We start from the raw sequence: 16,381 nt of genomic DNA, 5'->3' as shown, positions 1-16,381 counted from the left end.
TTTTGTCTACCACGTTCTAGGTCTACTCCAAGGCGGGTAAACATGGCTGCAAAGGAGAAACTGGAGGCAGTGTTAAATGTGGCCCTGAGGGTGCCCAGCATCATGCTCCTGGATGTCCTGTACAGATGGGACGTCAGCTCCTTTTTCCAGCAGATCCAAAGAAGTAGCCTCAGCAACAACCCTCTTTTCCAGTATAAGTATTTGGCTCTTAATATGCACTATGTAGGTAAGTGTCTGCATTTTCTAGCTTTATCATGAGCAATTTGATTGATTTGTGCATTGAGAGTTTGAGCAAAATGAAGCTCTGTCACATTCAAATGTCAATGGTGAATCCTCTTTAGAGCCTTGCCTTATCATTGCTCTGAATTGTTAGATCTAGAGAGAAGCAGGCAGCGTTGTATTTATTTTACTGAATAAACTTGGAAAGCAGAAGAAAACATTTCAGATTTTAAGAGGATAAAATGTAAATAATGAGAAATACTTCTCATGCATGTAGGGCATTCTGTTTTTAATTCTTTTGGATTTTGCTTTAGAAAAGTTAGTATTCTTTATTGTTCCCTAAGACAAACTTCAGGACCCCTGATGGTGTGGTGGGGTATGCATTGGGCTGCTAATCAAAAGGTCAGTGGTTCAAATCTACCACCTGATCCAAGGCAGAAAGATGAGACTATTTGACCTCTTAAGTACTTAGTTTTGTAAACCCTAAACAGCATTTCTCTTCAGAATTGACTTAATGGTAGTGGGGTTTTGGGGCAAGACAAACAAAGGAGCCTGGTGGTACAATAGGTTAAGCAGGTCCACTGCTAAGCAAAAGGTAGATAGTTTGAACACACCAGCTGGTGATTGACTCTCAAGCCTAAGAAACCTGGGGCAATTCTTCTGTCAAATAGGGTCACTGTAATTTGGTGGCACCCAAGACACACTAGATCAATTGAATGTAAAACGTTAATTTCAGTTAAATGAAAGGTGGGAAATGGTACTATAATATTTTCTTTCTTAGAGAAAACACCCTTGGGATTACAATTAAAATGCTTTGAGGTTGGGATAAAAGTAATGATGAGATGCTAAAGAGTTTAATGTCGAGATATCGACGGGAAACGTAAAGTTCATTTAGAATGTAAGTGTTCCCAAGTGTATTGTGGCAGTGAGACTTGTTATTGCTAGCCATGCATTCATGACTACTAGGTTTTCTTTGGTTGGTTTTGGGAGGTAGATTGCTGGGCTGCCTTCCTCTAAAACGGCTGGGAAAAGTGCAGCCCGAGGGATGCACAAGGTCCACAAAACTAGCACCGGCTAACATCCCACCCTACCACAGAGAAACAGCTCCAGCTAGCACACGGGGGAGAGTTAATTAAATGTCTGACCAGTGTGGCCTGAGAATGATGTTATAAATAGCCAGATGGCCCTGGACCGAAAAATGCTCCCCTACCCTGCTCTAGAAGCTCTGGAAACCTGCTCAGCATCATAGCAATACACAGGGTGCCACTGACTTCCATGTGATAGCTGCTAAGTTTGAGGTACATTGGCTGGTAATTAAACCCAGGTCTCCCTCATGAAAGGCGAGAATTCTGAGCCACCATTGTAGTTTATATGCAAAGATAGTAATGGTGCATATTTAGTTAATGATGGTTATATAATCGTTTGTCAATTTGAGAGGATTAAGAGTTAAGAGTAAAGGGGTAGAGTTTAGCATGTCAATCCAAGAGTGAAGGGGTGGAGCCTAGCGTGTTAATCAGGCAGTACTTTGAAGACCTCATTTAGAGGTCTAACAGAAATTTGCTAAGGAGAGAAGTAGCTTGCTAGAGGTGGGACATGTGCTCATTCCCTTGGAGACATCCCTGTGGAGAAGACACATGAAGAGAATTCAGAGAAGCCACGTGAAGACCCCTACTAGCACTGAGATGGTTACATCACTGGATCCACAAGACTTCCCACCCTCTGGCCTGTGATCTTCCTGCATTTGGCGTCATTGCACATGTTTCCTAAGTCTGAAGAGGACTTTACAGATTGGTATTGGACACATGGGCTAATATCGGACTTAAGGCCTTGATCTGGACTGGCTGAGGTGTTTTCTCTATTCAATTGCTCTTGAATATAAAGCTCTGTCTCATGCACAAGTATGAGTCTCCCTGGATTTGTTTCTCTAGTCAACCAAACATAATGGTATTGCACAACTTGAGCTGTGGTTTGAATAGTGTATTACAATGATAACAGTGTGACTACTAGGACTTCCCTTCAGTAATAAAGTCCTAAAGGTTTGTCCTGTTTTTATGAGATTTATTTTTGTCCAGGGAAGGACTTTCTAGGTTCCAAAACTTTGTTCCACGCCTCCTTCCAGCTCTGAGAGTACCAGGTAAATGCTTTTGGGAAGCAAGGAACTGGAAAGGCTGAGCAACTGGATTCAGTACGCACTGAACTCTGTTGGGTGGCACTGCCTTGGGAAAGTCTACAGTGAGCAGCTTCCTTTATTCTGTAAAGTGCTCTAATTTCCAACCCTTTATTAAAGGCTTTGTATATTAGCCAATTATGGAAAATAATTCCAGTCCGTTGTAGGAGAACAATTGGGTACTTGGCTTAGATTTTTTAGCTTAATCAGCAAAGTAGTTCATATTATAGTTTTAAAAATGTGCTTATCATATATTATTTCTGAATAGATTGAAATATTACGATAACAATTGCCTAATAACCAGAAACATTAATTTTTGGAATTGAATGGGTTATAGCACAGTTGAAAATCATACTCTGGTTTATAACTTTTGAAACTCAACCGAGCCTTTTAAAATGCACTTACTTACATTCTATGGTAGAGTAGAACTACATATTTTTAGAAATTTTCATTTTTAAAATAGGTAATATATTTATATTCAGAGTGTGAAAAGGTATGCCGTGAAAAATACTCCCTCCTAGTTCTCATTCTTAGCCCGCACAAGTAACTACTATTCTTGTTCATATCTTTATATGTAAGCAATGATAAATAATAGAGGCCTCTAGAAAGTTCATTGGAAAAAAATTCCATTTTTAAAAATTACACTTTATCATGAATTTTTTTGAAGTCTCGTAATATTTTCTTTTTATATATGCAGGTGATAACAAATTAATTTGAATCTTGGTTTTATTTTAATTTAATGCTTTGTGGAGCTATAACTACTCTTTAGATATTCATGAGATAAAAGCTTTCTACTCCCTGCCCTCATGGACCCTCCCTCCCCAATACTGGCATCTGAACTTTTCGCTTCTGCCAAATCTTAAGACCCTGTTGTAATGTTAAAGTCTGATTCTTTTTACCCTCTTTATGTTCGTAGTTGCATGATACCTATAATTTACCTAATCTGTTGAACTAATTGCCCTATTGGTGGACAGTGAGATAATTTTTGTCTGTTGTTAACTCATGCATTAACTGAGTAAGTAACCTTGCAGAGCCGTAATTTCAACACATGCAAATACAGCTCTGGGGTAAATTGTGAAGTTTAGCGGTATATATACATTTGTAATCCACTGCTTATATGAATTGGGTTACTAATTACAAGGTCAGCAGTTCAAAACCATCCATATTGTGGGAGAAAGATGCTCCTGTAAACATTTAGTTCTGCCTTGCCCTGTAGAATCCCTATGGGTCAGAATCCACTTGATGGCAGTGAGTTTGCATTTGAGTTACCTACCTGTCAGTTTTTCTTATTTTGATGCTGCGAACTGCACCATTGATAATTCAGATACCAGCAGCGTCACCCACAGTGATGTAGTTATTACACATTGGGCTGCTAACTACAAGGTTGGCAGTTTGAAAGCACTACTTCCATGGGCGAAAGATGAGGCTTTCTACTCTGTAAAGAAGTACAGTCTCAGAAATTCCCAGGACCAATTCTACCCTATCCTGTGTGGTCGCCATGAGTCAGAACTGATTGGATGGCAATGAGAGAAGCCCCTTAGAGAACAGATCTGGCATCTGCTTCAGAAAGGGGCACATTCTTAAGAACTCTTATGGAGCTGCTTTACCCTGCACACGTGGGCTTGCTGTTGAGTTGGTAATCAACTTGACAGCAACTACCACCACCACACTATATGGAGGTAAGAAGACCAATTAGGGTTTTAGGCAAGAGGTAATTATGAGTCATTTTTATTGAAAATTGTACCAACTGAAATCACCAATGATTTTAAATGTAAAGCTCAAGATCCATTTTTTCCCTTTTTAAAATTTATTTAATAATTTTATTGGGGTCTCTTAAAAATCTTTTGACAGTCCGTGATTCAGTTATTTTAAGCAAACTTGCCATCAACATTTCCAAAACAATTGCTTTCTATTTGAGCCCTTAGTATCAGCTCCTCTTTTTACCCTTCCCCACCCTCCCACACTCATGAATCCTTGATCAATTATATATTGTTGTTATTTCGTGTCTTACTGTCCATCGTCTCCCTTCACCCACATTTCTGTTATTCGTCCTCCTGGGGGGTTGGGCTATATATCCAACCTTGTGATGGGTTCCCTCTTTATCCCCACCCCTCCACCTCATCCTTCCATCCCCCTACCCTCATGATATGGATACTCCTACTACTGTTCCTGAGGGTTTTATCTGTCTTAAATTCCATGTGTCAAGAGCTCTTATCTGTACCAAGGTGTGTATTCTGGTCTAGCCAGATTTGTAAGGCAGAACTGGTCATGGTAGTGGGGTGGGGGGGGGGGGAGGAAGCATTCAGGAATTAGAGGAATGATGTGTGTTTCTTTGGTGCTATATTGCACCCTGGTTGAAGTGTCCCTTCCTTGTAACCCTTCTGTGGGGAATGTCCAATTGTCTACAGATGGGCTTTGGGTCTTCACTCTCAACTCTCCTCTTTCACTTTGATATAATTGTTTGTTTTGGATCTTTTGATAAAACTGATCCCGTTGACACCTTATGATCACACAGGCTGGTGTGCTTCTTCTATGTGGGCTTATTTGCTTTTCTGCTAGATGGATGCTTGTTTAACTTCAAGCCTTTAAGACCCAGAGGCTGTATCTTTTGTTAGCTGGCACCAACCACTTGCTTCAGCACATTTGCTTATGCACCTGCTTTGTCTTCAGTGCTCCTGTTGGGAAGGTGAGGATCCAAGAGCACCAGGTTATCAGAACAAAGTGTTCTTGTGTTTAGGATGGCCTTGAGTAGAGGCCAAAAGTCCATCTGCTAGCTTAATACTTAACAGATAAATATATGTACATTGGCTTCTATTCCCCCCCTTTAAAAAATCATTTTATTGGGGGCTCGTACAACTCTTACCACAATCCACACATTATGTGTCAAGCACATTTGTATATTTGTTTCCATCATCATCCTCAAAACATTTTCTTTCTACTTGAGCCCTTGGTATCAGCTCCTCATTTTTCCCCTCCCTCCCCGCCCCCTCCCTTATCCCTTTCATTGTAAATTAATATATTTACGTATATGCATGCCTATAGCTACATCCTATAGTTTGCTTCCTACTTCCTACTTTTCCTCTATTTCCTTTCACCTTTCTCCTGTCCCACTATTGTGCTCACCCTCCAGTCAGCTCTCAGTAATTCCTCTTGGATACATTGCACTTGATCAACTCCCACCAGGCATTATACCCCCTACTCACCATCATTTTTAGATTTCCTATTGTTACCTGTCCCTGAAGTTTGTTGGCTTCCTGCTCCATCCTCTCCCATAAACCCCCCAGCACCACCGGTCCTGTTGTTTTCTCTAGATCATTTGTCCTGCTTATCTTAAATAGATAGACATAGGGTGAAAGAAAAACAAAACAAAAAGGATAGATAGTAGCAGGTCTGTCTGTTGACCCTTATGAGTGTTTTCCACACGGGTCTGATGAGGTGCCAAAACAGTGTGCTTTCAGGATTTCTCTGGGACTTGGTTATTTGCTCCTCTTGCTTCCCTGTTGGCACTCCCTTTGCGTTTTCACCCCGCTGTGCATGGGGCAAACCAGGGACACTTTCCGCACAGTATCTCCAGTGCTGTCCCCCTTAATGCTATGGGTCAGTGAGGGAGCTTTGTGTCTTGTGGTGGGACCCGGCCCTAAGGTCCTCTCTGTGCATTGGCTGCTCCGAGGAGGTTGTCACTGGCGTCAGATTCTTTTACTGACTTTTCTTTATACCTTTTATGAGTTTTCAGTTTCTTTTGTTACTTGGGAGGATTTCATATCGTTTTGGCCGCAGATCTGTAGCTTTACTTTTTTTTTTTCTTTCAGTTTCCCATTGGTTTCCCCTTCTGTGATCCCATGGCCACTCCAAGAAAGAGCATCTTTCATGTGTGCTCTTCTGTAGGTTTATGTGCTTGTCTGTATTCCCAGTTAGATTCCGAGTCCCTAAAGGTAGATGGGGAGGTTATTTGTAACGGAGGATTGTTTACTCTCTAAAGTAAGAAAGGGGATTTAGCTAGTGCCTGATACTGGGTGGATTTTTGATTGCTTGTTATATATCTCCCCTTGAATAATCTGTAGACTTCACCTTTTATAACAGTCACTGAACTCTTACTTCGGCCTTACCGCAAGCCTTTTTTTCTTCCTGTTTCCTGTCTTACTTGATTAAAAAAGAAAAAAAAGGTAGCCTCTTAGTTACCCAAGCTAGAAGCATCGGATCCATCTTCATTTCCTTTTTCTCATATAGATCACCACTGAGACCTTCTAAATACATCTTTTCGTTGACTCAGCCAGCTCTGCTATCATCTAGGCTCTCAATTTTTCTCCATGACTCTACAGACCAGAACTTATCACATTGGCTAGCACACACTTTGGTACCTCAAATATTAGGTTTGTTTCTGGGTAACTTGTTCTGCTGACTCAAAAATTTTAACAGTTTTCCACTATCAGCTTTAGGCATTGAGATGTGGAACTTAGGCCATATATTTATTACTCTCTACCCTTCTCGACATAAAAAAAAAATCAAGACTTTTGAATGTAGTGTTAGCCTTCAACAGAAGAAGTGCACACTGGCTTTATTTAAAAATAGCTGTTGAGGAGCTAATGCCAGGAGTTTAAGTAAATAGCAAATGTTTTGAGAATGATGAGGGTAACGAGTGTACAAATGTGCTTTACACAATTGGTATATGTATGGCTTGTGATAAAAGTTGTATGAACCCCCAATAAAATGATTAAAAAATAGTTGATATTAAGAAAAAAATAGTTGGTATTGTACTAAATATTTAGGTCAAGTTATACTTAAAAGGTATCCTTGAGTCCAAAGATACCAGGGGCACCCTCCAAAACCAGAACTTTTTCAAAATTATTTAAATGTTTTTCCAAAAATCCCATATCATCTTCAAAGCACTTTCCATTATACTTAATACATTTGTCAAATCTGTGATTCCATTCTTGGAAACATTTTTCAAACTCATCTGTTTGGATGGCTGGCAGCACCTCCGTTGCTTTTTCTTTACCTTTTTTACATTATCAAATTGCAGTCCTTTCATGTCCCGCTTCTTTTGTGGGAACAAAAAGAAGTTGCACGGAGTGAGGTCTGGTGAGGAAGGTGCATGGGGAAAGAGAGGCATACTTTTTTCCAAAAAACTGACATACTAAGATGGCTGTGTGATCAGGTGCATTGTTGTGGCAAAACCAGTCCCCGTCTGCAACAAATCACGCCTTTTGTTGCACACTGTTATACTATTTTTTCAGAACCTCTAAATAGAAAGCTTGATTAACAGTTTGACCTGGTAGAATGAACTCCAAATGCATTACAGGTCATCCTTTGGGAAGGTGATGGACATCCAGAACAGGGTTTATTATGCAATGACATTTCACCTTTTTTGTGAAACACACGAAAACCATTTGTACATTTGAATTTTTACCATAGTGCTGTCCTTGTAATCTGTGTTCAACATCACAGCAGTTTCTGCAACATTTTTACCCCCATCCCCACCCCCCCCCCCCCACCCCCCCCCAAACAGGAAACAGAATTTCACAGCCACACACGGTTCTCTTAAATAGGCCGTCACAAAAAACGAGTATCCAGCAAAACGGGTTTTAAGAGAAAAAAAAATTCACTGTGACCAGAGAGAATCTTCCCAGGTGATGCCACTGGGTGCACTAACTCAGAGGGAGTTACTCAATTGATGCTCCCTTAGTGTGAAAAATGCACATTTCTTAAGCCCCGCCCCGCCTAGTGTTTTTTGGGATATTACCTCATAAATTTGAACAGTACAAATTATATGAACTTGGAATTGTCTCCAAGTATCACTTCACCTTTATTAGGATCTGAATAGCAGGGAATTCCAGTATGTTATCTTAAAAAGGTGCCAGAAATAAAAGTTACTGTACAGTCCGTAAGGAGCCCTCAAGCCATAGTGGGTTATATGTTTGCTCTCTACAAGGTCAGCTATTCACACTTACCAGCTGATCTGCTAGAGAAAGGTGAGACTTTCAGCTCCTGGAAAGATTTACAGCCTCAGAAACCCACAGGTTGCTGATCCACATACCACTCCACTGCAGAAAGATGAGACTGTCTGCTCTCATAGAGTTAGTCTCAGAAATCCTAAGAAGCAGTTTACCCTGTCAGATGGCTCTGAGTCAGAATGGACTCTAAAACAGTGTCTGTGGTTTTTGATTAGAATAGCTCCATTGTTACCAATTTAGATTGTTGGGTGTTATTTGGTTAAGCCCATAGTGTGAGGAAGGAGCTCTGGTTGTGCTGTGGGTGAGGTGTTGGGTTGCTATCCCTAAGGTTGGTGGTTCAAACCCACCAGCTCCTCCTCCAAGGGATAAAGATTAGACTGTCTACGCCTGTGAAGATTTTCGCACTTGGAAACCTTGTATAGGGTTACTGTGAGTCAGAATCAACTTGATGGCAGTGGGTTTGACACTTGTATGAAACAACTGGCAATTGTGTGATACATCTTTGCATTGGTGTCAGTGTGAGTTTGTATTTTTCTTGTATTTTTCATACATACATTGTAGTTTATCCATACGATTTGTGTTTAGCATTGTTGTTACCTGCTGTTGGTTCTAACTTCCTCTTTTTCACTGACCTTCTACCAGGGACTGGTCTCTAACATATTTAAAGATATGAAAAAAAAAAAAAAGATATGAGATGTTTTTTCGCCCTGATTCTAAGGAGCATTCTTCCAAGACAGATTTGTTTGTTCTGGAAGGCAGTGCTTCACCAACATCATAAATCTAATGTGCTCATTCTTCTCCAGTCTTCCTTATTCATTGTCTTCCCTGTATGTGCGGATGAGGTAATTGGAAATACCCTGGCTTGGATCCAGCATACCTTAGTCCTCCTAGTGATCTCTCTGTTCTTCAGCACTTTAAAGAGGCCTTGTAACAGGCAATCAGCAATCTCAAGCAAGCTAGCAGCATTGGAGCCATCTTCATTTCCTGGACCTCATGTAGGTCACCACTGGGTCACCACTGAGACCATTTTAATACAGCTTTGATTTCTTGACTGCTACTTCCAGGAGTATTGATTGTGGATCCAAGTAAAATGAAATCCTTGGCAACTTTAACATTTTCTCCACTTGTCATGTTGTCTATTGGTCCAGTTTTGAGGATTTTGGTTTTTCGTTACATTGAGATAAATGCATATTAAAGGCTGTAGCTGTGTAGTCGTTGGTATTCATGAGCAAGTTCTTCTAGTCCCTCCTCTAATCTGCATGCCACGTTCTTCACATACTTCAGCCTCTTGGATTATTTCGTCGTCATGCGGATTATAAGTATGGTGGGAAAAATAGTATCATGACAGGATACAATCCAGATGCACATTTTTCTACCAGATTGTAAGCCAGGCAGTATTCCTTGTTGTGTTTGGATGTCTTTTGGTCTATATACAGGTTGTGGACAAGCACAGTTAGTGTTTTGGAATACCCGTTCTTCATACATAATGTTATCCTTAGTTTGTTATGGTGCACACAGCCACGTGCCTTTCCATAGTCAGTGAAACACAGGTAAACATCTTTCTGGTATTCTCTGCTTTCAGCTAAGATCCTTCATCAGTGACATCCCTCATGCCACATTCTCTTCTGAGTCTGGCTTGAAGTTCTGGGTGCGCTTTTTTTTTTACGTCATTCTGGTCGCTCTTTGTTGTAACACAACTGTTATTGAATAATCTTCAGAAAATCTTACATGTATGTGATTTCAGTCATTGTTTGATACCTTAAGCATTCTGTTAGATCACTTTCTTTGGAATGAGCACAAACAAGATTTCTTCCAATCGGTTGGCTAGGCAGCATTTTCCACATTTCTTGGCATCGAGTGTTTTTGGTGCTACTTCATTTTGTTGAAACATCTCAATTTGCTATTCATCAATTATTCGAGGGGTTTTTTTCCTTTCACTAATGCCTTCGGTACAGCTTGGACGGCTTCCTTCAGTACTATTAGTTCTTGATCATATACTTTCTTGAACTTACTGAACATCCTGTGTTTTTTTTAAAATCTTCATTTGATGATAACTGCCATTCACCGTTTTGCCCAGAGGATCCTTCAACATTCCAACTTGAGGCTTGAATTTCTGTCTTCAGTTCTTGGAGCTTCAGATATGCTGAGCATGTTCTTGCAGTTTGTTTTCTAGCTCCCAAGTTCTTGTCTAGTTCAGTATAATGTTTTACTTTGTCTTCTCAAGCTACCCTTAAAATATTCCTGTTCAGCTCTTTATTTCATCATAATTTCCATTGTTCAAGACCAAGTTTCATATTCCCTACTGAAATCTAATCTGGTCTTTTCCGTTATGTTTTAACATCTCAAAGAAAACCCATTGATGGCAGTTGGCATCAACTCATAATGGCCTTGTAGGGTTGGGTAGAACTGCCCCTTTGAGTTTCTGAGACTGTAACAGTTTTCAGGAGTAGAAAGCCCTATTGTTCTCCCTTTCACCAATGATCTGCATATAACCTCTACCCTGGGGGATGGACAACAGAAAAGTGGGTGAAGGGAGGGAGGGGAAAAATGAGGAGCTGATACCAAGGGCTCAAGTAGGAAGAAAATGTTTTGAGAATGATGATGACAACAAATGTACAAATGTGCTTGACACAATGGATGGATGTCTGGATTGTGATGAGTTATATGAGCAAGGGTGGGGTACAAAGGGGGAACAGATTACAAGGATCTACATAGAACCTCCTCCCTGGGGGACGGACAACAGAAAAGTGGGTAAAGGAAGATGTCAGACAGTGTAAAATGACAAACTAATAATAATTTATAAATTATCAAGGGTTCATGAGGGAGTGGGGAGTCGAGAGGGAGGGGGGAAATGAGGAGCTGATGTCAGGGCCTTAAGTGCAGAGCAAATGTTTTGAGACTGATAAAGGCTACAGATGTACAAATGTGCTTTACGCAATTGATGTATGTATGGATTGTGATATGAGCCTCCAATAAAATGTTCTTTTAAAAAACAGTCTTGTACAATATAGTTGAGATCAAAATTGTTTTTCCACTAAAATATGAAAATAGCTGTTTGGGTAAACTCTAGGGCTTTTGCTTTTCTGGGTTTTTAAAATCGTTGCTGGTGTTTTCTTTTCACCTCTCCAAAGCTGTAGTAAGGAGCCATGGTGGCACTGGGTTAATAAGCAAAAGGTCATTGGTTCAAGCCCATCAACTACTTAGGGAGAAAGATGAGACTGCTTTTATAAATTAAGGTTTACAGTTTTGGAAACCCTATATTGGGTCTCAGAGTCAAAATGGCTTCATTGGCACTGGGTCTTTCCTTTTTGGTCAGTGTCACTGGGTTTTAATGTGTTTAAAGAATGGAGAATAGTACTCCAGAGGTAAAGTGAAAACTCATGTACTGTGAACAAGGCTTTCTGTTGAAGTTTAGTCACTAGATTGATCAACATCGTCTCACAATACACTTTCTATTTATACCAAATTGTAGTCTAGACTACAAAATTTACAGGCTCTTGAAAATTCCCTTATATGCTTTTATGGGTTTTTTTTTTTTTTTGGCTTATTTCTTTCCCTGGAATGTTTGTTTCTCCTTTGTTCTTGCTACAGTAAAAAGTCAGTTACCCACTGAGGCCTTGGTGAAACCCACCCACTGATCTTTATAACCATGCCCTTCTAAGGATGATTGACCAGTATTGTATCATGCTTATTTTATCCATGTTAATCTTTTCAAGAAACTGATTTCTTCACTTGTTTATATCTTCCACATGGCTTATCTTTCACACTAATGTTTGTTGACTGACTATAATTAAAACTGACTATATAATTAAAACTTGTTAGTTGCTGTTGAGTCAGTAGCAGCCTCAATTATAAAAAGTGAAACGGCCAGTGTTTTTCACCATCTTCACAGGTAAGTGAAGGAATTAATGAAATTAAGGTTAAATCATTTGACAAATAATCATATCAGAGATGGTCAATAAGAGGGAAAGACCACAGAATTGTTGGGGAAAATTGTGTGGAAAATAACAAATCTCACTTCTGGCATTTGTGGTCTGCTATCAGCTGCTTTGTGCAATGTGTCTTCTGACCCTAACCTCCCAGAGCCAGGTCAGACATCATACACGAAAGGAGATAGGCTCTACACTGCGCATCTGCCTCAGAACTCAGTGTCACATGCTTGTTTGGGAATTCCCTTGGTACCAGCGATACGCTCACAGGTGCCCAGCCTTAATCACTTCTACTTGCTGACTCCTAATACTGTTTTAGGTTTACTGACTCATTAGAACAGCTTGCAGAATTGATGGAAAGTGTGCTACTTGTGATTAGAGTTTATTTTAGGAAAAAGAATACAAAGAAACACAGGGTGAAGTCTGAGAGGGTTCTCCAGTTTCTTTGTCCCGGCAAAAGGGATATGCTACCCTCCCCATTTGTATCAATATCTGTTACCAACAAGGAAGCCATGGAACTTACATGTATAATGGCTAATTGAATCACGCTCCCCTTTCCCACCTGATTAGTTTATAGTCTTTCTGGGCTCATCAGCTCCCACCTTGTTAGTGCAAACCATCTATTGTGCTATGGGGACCTCTCATCAAGGCTCTTCAATTACTGAAGAACTTTCAAGATGTTCGTGTATATTTCTTGGTAACTGTCTTCGCTTTCTGGTGCTGCTGTAACGGAAATAGCAGAAGTAGGTGGCTGTAACAAACACAATTCTATTTTCACAATTCAGGAGGTTCGAAGTCCAAATTCAGAGTTCAAGCTGTAAGGAAGGTAGGTCTCTCTCTCTCTCTTTCTCTCTCTCCCTCCTCTAAGTATGACTCAGCATTCCTTGGAGTTCTCTATGTGTGTTTCCCATTAGATCAGGCTGAATAGGGTGATGCATCCCACCCTTATCCCCTTCACAAGTGATTGTCTGATCACACATCAGATCACAGCATGGGAATGATTGCATCAATATGGAGCGTTTATTTGATTAAATAATTAAACATTGTTGCATAATCAAATTATTTAATTATGTAATAGCCAAACATTGAGAATCATGGCCCATTGAAATTGACACTTATTTTTTTAGGGGGCAGGTAACAATTCATATAATGGGTGGAGCCAAGGACAAAGACCCAGTTCTTTGTGCAAAGTTAATATAGAGCCCAAAGAAATGTTGGTGGTGATTGATGCCATCAGGCTGGTGCCAATTGACTCTATAAAATAGAATGAAATACTGTCTGGTTCTGAGCCGTCTACACAATTGTTCCTGGCCCATTGTTGTTCCCACAGTGCCAGTGTTCATTCCATTGAGTGTCTGTCTTTTTTCCCATTGATCCTTTCTGCTTTAATGAGTGTGAAGCCGCTCCAGGGATTAGTCCCTCCTGAAAACATGTCCAAAGGATGTGAGACACATTCTTGTCGTCCTTACTTTTAAGGAGCATTTCTGGCGGTACTTATTTTAAGATAGCTTTGTTTGTACTTCTGGCAGCCTCTGGTATATTTAATATTCTTCACCAACATCAAACATGAATTCTTCATTGGTCATCATTTTTTATTGCCCAGCAAGCTCATTATATAGATAGGTGATTGAAAATGCAGACACACCTTGGTCCTCCAGATGACATCTTTGTTTATAAACATTTTTTAAAAGGTCTTTTGCACTAATTGCATTGCCCAATGTAATACACTGCTTGACTTATTGATTGCTGTTTCCAACAGGTATTAATTGTGGATGCAAATAAAATCTTTTGATAACTTAAATTTTTCTGCATTAATCTTTTTGTTGTTTATTGGTCTCCTTATTAGGATATTTGTTTCCTTTATGTTGAGTTATAACCCATACTTGAAGGGTGGGTATAGTCTTTCATCATCGCAGCAAGTTTGTGTCATCTCGTAAGCACATTCGTCTGATGCCACATTCTTTTTCATAGAGCTCAACTTCTTGGATTATTTGTTTGTGTCCAGCTTAAATAAGTATAGTGAATGGATATAATCTAACACACCGCTTTCCAGATTTTAAATCATGTATTATTCATTTGTTTTCTTGTTCTAAGAATAGGTTCTATGTGACCACAGTGAAATGTTCTGAAATCCCCACTCTTCTCTATTATCTTTAATTTATTATGATTCACATGAGTTTCATTAAAAGACAGAATTTAAGAACTTTTGTTCAATAGGATGATTAGAAGAAAACCCTTCAACTGCAAGCACTTAGAAATCTTTTTGAAGACCTCTAAAGTCTCTTGAAGGAGCTGTGATGGCATTGTAGGTTAAGTGGTGTGCTGCTCACGACAACGTTGGAGGTTTTAGCCCACCAGGTGCTCTGAGAGTAAAGCTGAGGCTGCTCTTGTAAAGATCCAGTCTTGAAACCCTGTATACATTGGCGATGAGTCAAAATCAACTTGATATCAGTGGGTTTGGCATAGTTCTGACTTTGAAAAGATAATTGGAGGATCACTTGTGGTACAGAGGTTAAAATACTTGGCTGATAATGAGAACATTGGTGGCAAGTCTGGTACCATAAAGACTATAATTTGGAAACCCTGTGGAGAAATTCTACTTTGTCATAAAGGGTCCCTATTGAAGTTGACAAAACAGCAGTAAGTTTGAGTTTTTTTGCTTAAAGTTGCTGTGAGATTAAGGTTAATAAAATAAATTGGGGACAGCCTCATTACCAACTAAGTGGACAGCCCCCCCCCCCACCTCAAAGAATTTACTTCAGAGGACAGCACTGAAGCTGCAGCTCAAGAAGAGGGACTGGTCTGATCAGAGCACACAGGAGCCAATGAGGAGGAAAAGGGGTGGGGGTGGGGGGGAAGAGTGAAACACACCCTGGCTCACCAAGCCCTGAGGACAATGTTCCTGCCCAGAACAGCAATGCATAGAGACAACCACAGGGCCGCCCTCACCACGGGACACAGTGTTCCTCATTGACCCATAGCACCATTGGGGGCAACGCTGGAGACACATGGTGGGCATTGTCGCCATTGGGGGCAACACTAGAGATACACGGTGGGCATTGTGCCTGCCATGAGCTCACTGTACTGAACTGAAGCCTGCCTCTGGGGGCAAGCAGCAGAGCAGCGGGGGAAGCAGGACAATGAAGTTCCCAGGGATAGATGGGCCAGGGAATGGAAAGCACCTGGTGAAGGACAACAAATAGACCCTGAACTATTTATACGTTTTTTGTGTGTGTGTGTTGTTGTACCTATTGTTTTACTTTCTGATATTGCTTTGTTGTAGTCAGTCTTGTGTTGGTACATACTATGTCTACTAGGAAAGGATAGGCAGGATAAACAAGCCAGAAGAGAGAACAATGGGATGACAGTTCTGGGGGACATGGGAATAGGGGAAGGGGGGGAAAGGAAGTGGGTGTTAACAAACCTAGGGACAAGGGAACAACAAGTGATCCCAAATCAGTGGCAACGAGGGTGTAAGAGGTCTGGCATGGCTGGATCAAGGGCAGTGTAACCGAGAGGTATTCCTAAAACCCAAATGAAGGCTGAACATGATAGTGGGACAAGAGGATAGTACAAAGAATTAGAGGAAAGAACTAGGAGGCAAATGGTAGTCATAGAGATTTAAATACAGGCATATATAGGTGTAAATATATTTGTATACGAGGAGGAGGAAATAGATCTATATACACCTATTTATAGGTTTAGTACTCAAGTATTAAACTATACTCCCTCAACACAAGAACAGTTTATTCTAACAATTCAGCAGTCTGAGATGCTCACCTTCCAGGGATGATCGCTGAAGACAGTGGGTGCACAAGCAAATGTGGTGAAGAAAGCCGATGATGTCTGGCTACCAAAAGATACAGCATTTGAAGTCTTAAAGGCCTGAAGATAAACAAGCAGCCATCTAGCTGAGAAACATCAAAACCCACATGAAAGAAGCACACCAGCCTGTCCCGACTCAGTTGCTGAGACAAAGTGGGTGCATAAGCAAAAGTGGTGAAGAAAGCTGATGGTGCCCGGCTATCAAAAAATATAGCATCTAGGGTCTTAAAGTCTTGAAGATAAACTGGCGGCCATCTAGCTAAGAAACGACAAAAGCCCACATGGAAGAA

At 40.4% G+C, this 16,381-nt stretch overlaps 1 protein-coding gene across 1 annotated transcript in view; it reads left to right on the top strand.

The window, feature by feature from the left end:
* RNF145 (ring finger protein 145) overlaps nucleotides 1-16,381 on the top strand; it is a 63,870-nt gene that overhangs the window by 5,933 nt on the left and 41,556 nt on the right. The window contains exon 2 of the mRNA XM_075541908.1: nucleotides 21-226. Coding sequence (XP_075398023.1) covers nucleotides 43-226 — 184 coding nt within the window. The 5' untranslated portion in view covers nucleotides 21-42. The remainder of the gene's footprint in view (nucleotides 1-20; nucleotides 227-16,381) is intronic.

Source organism: Tenrec ecaudatus, chromosome 2 (genome assembly GCF_050624435.1).
Source record: "Tenrec ecaudatus isolate mTenEca1 chromosome 2, mTenEca1.hap1, whole genome shotgun sequence".
In the NCBI taxonomy this organism is placed as follows: Eukaryota; Metazoa; Chordata; class Mammalia; order Afrosoricida; family Tenrecidae; genus Tenrec; species Tenrec ecaudatus.
The sequence above is the reverse complement of the archived record's forward strand: the minus strand, read 5'-3'. Positions and strand labels throughout refer to the sequence as shown.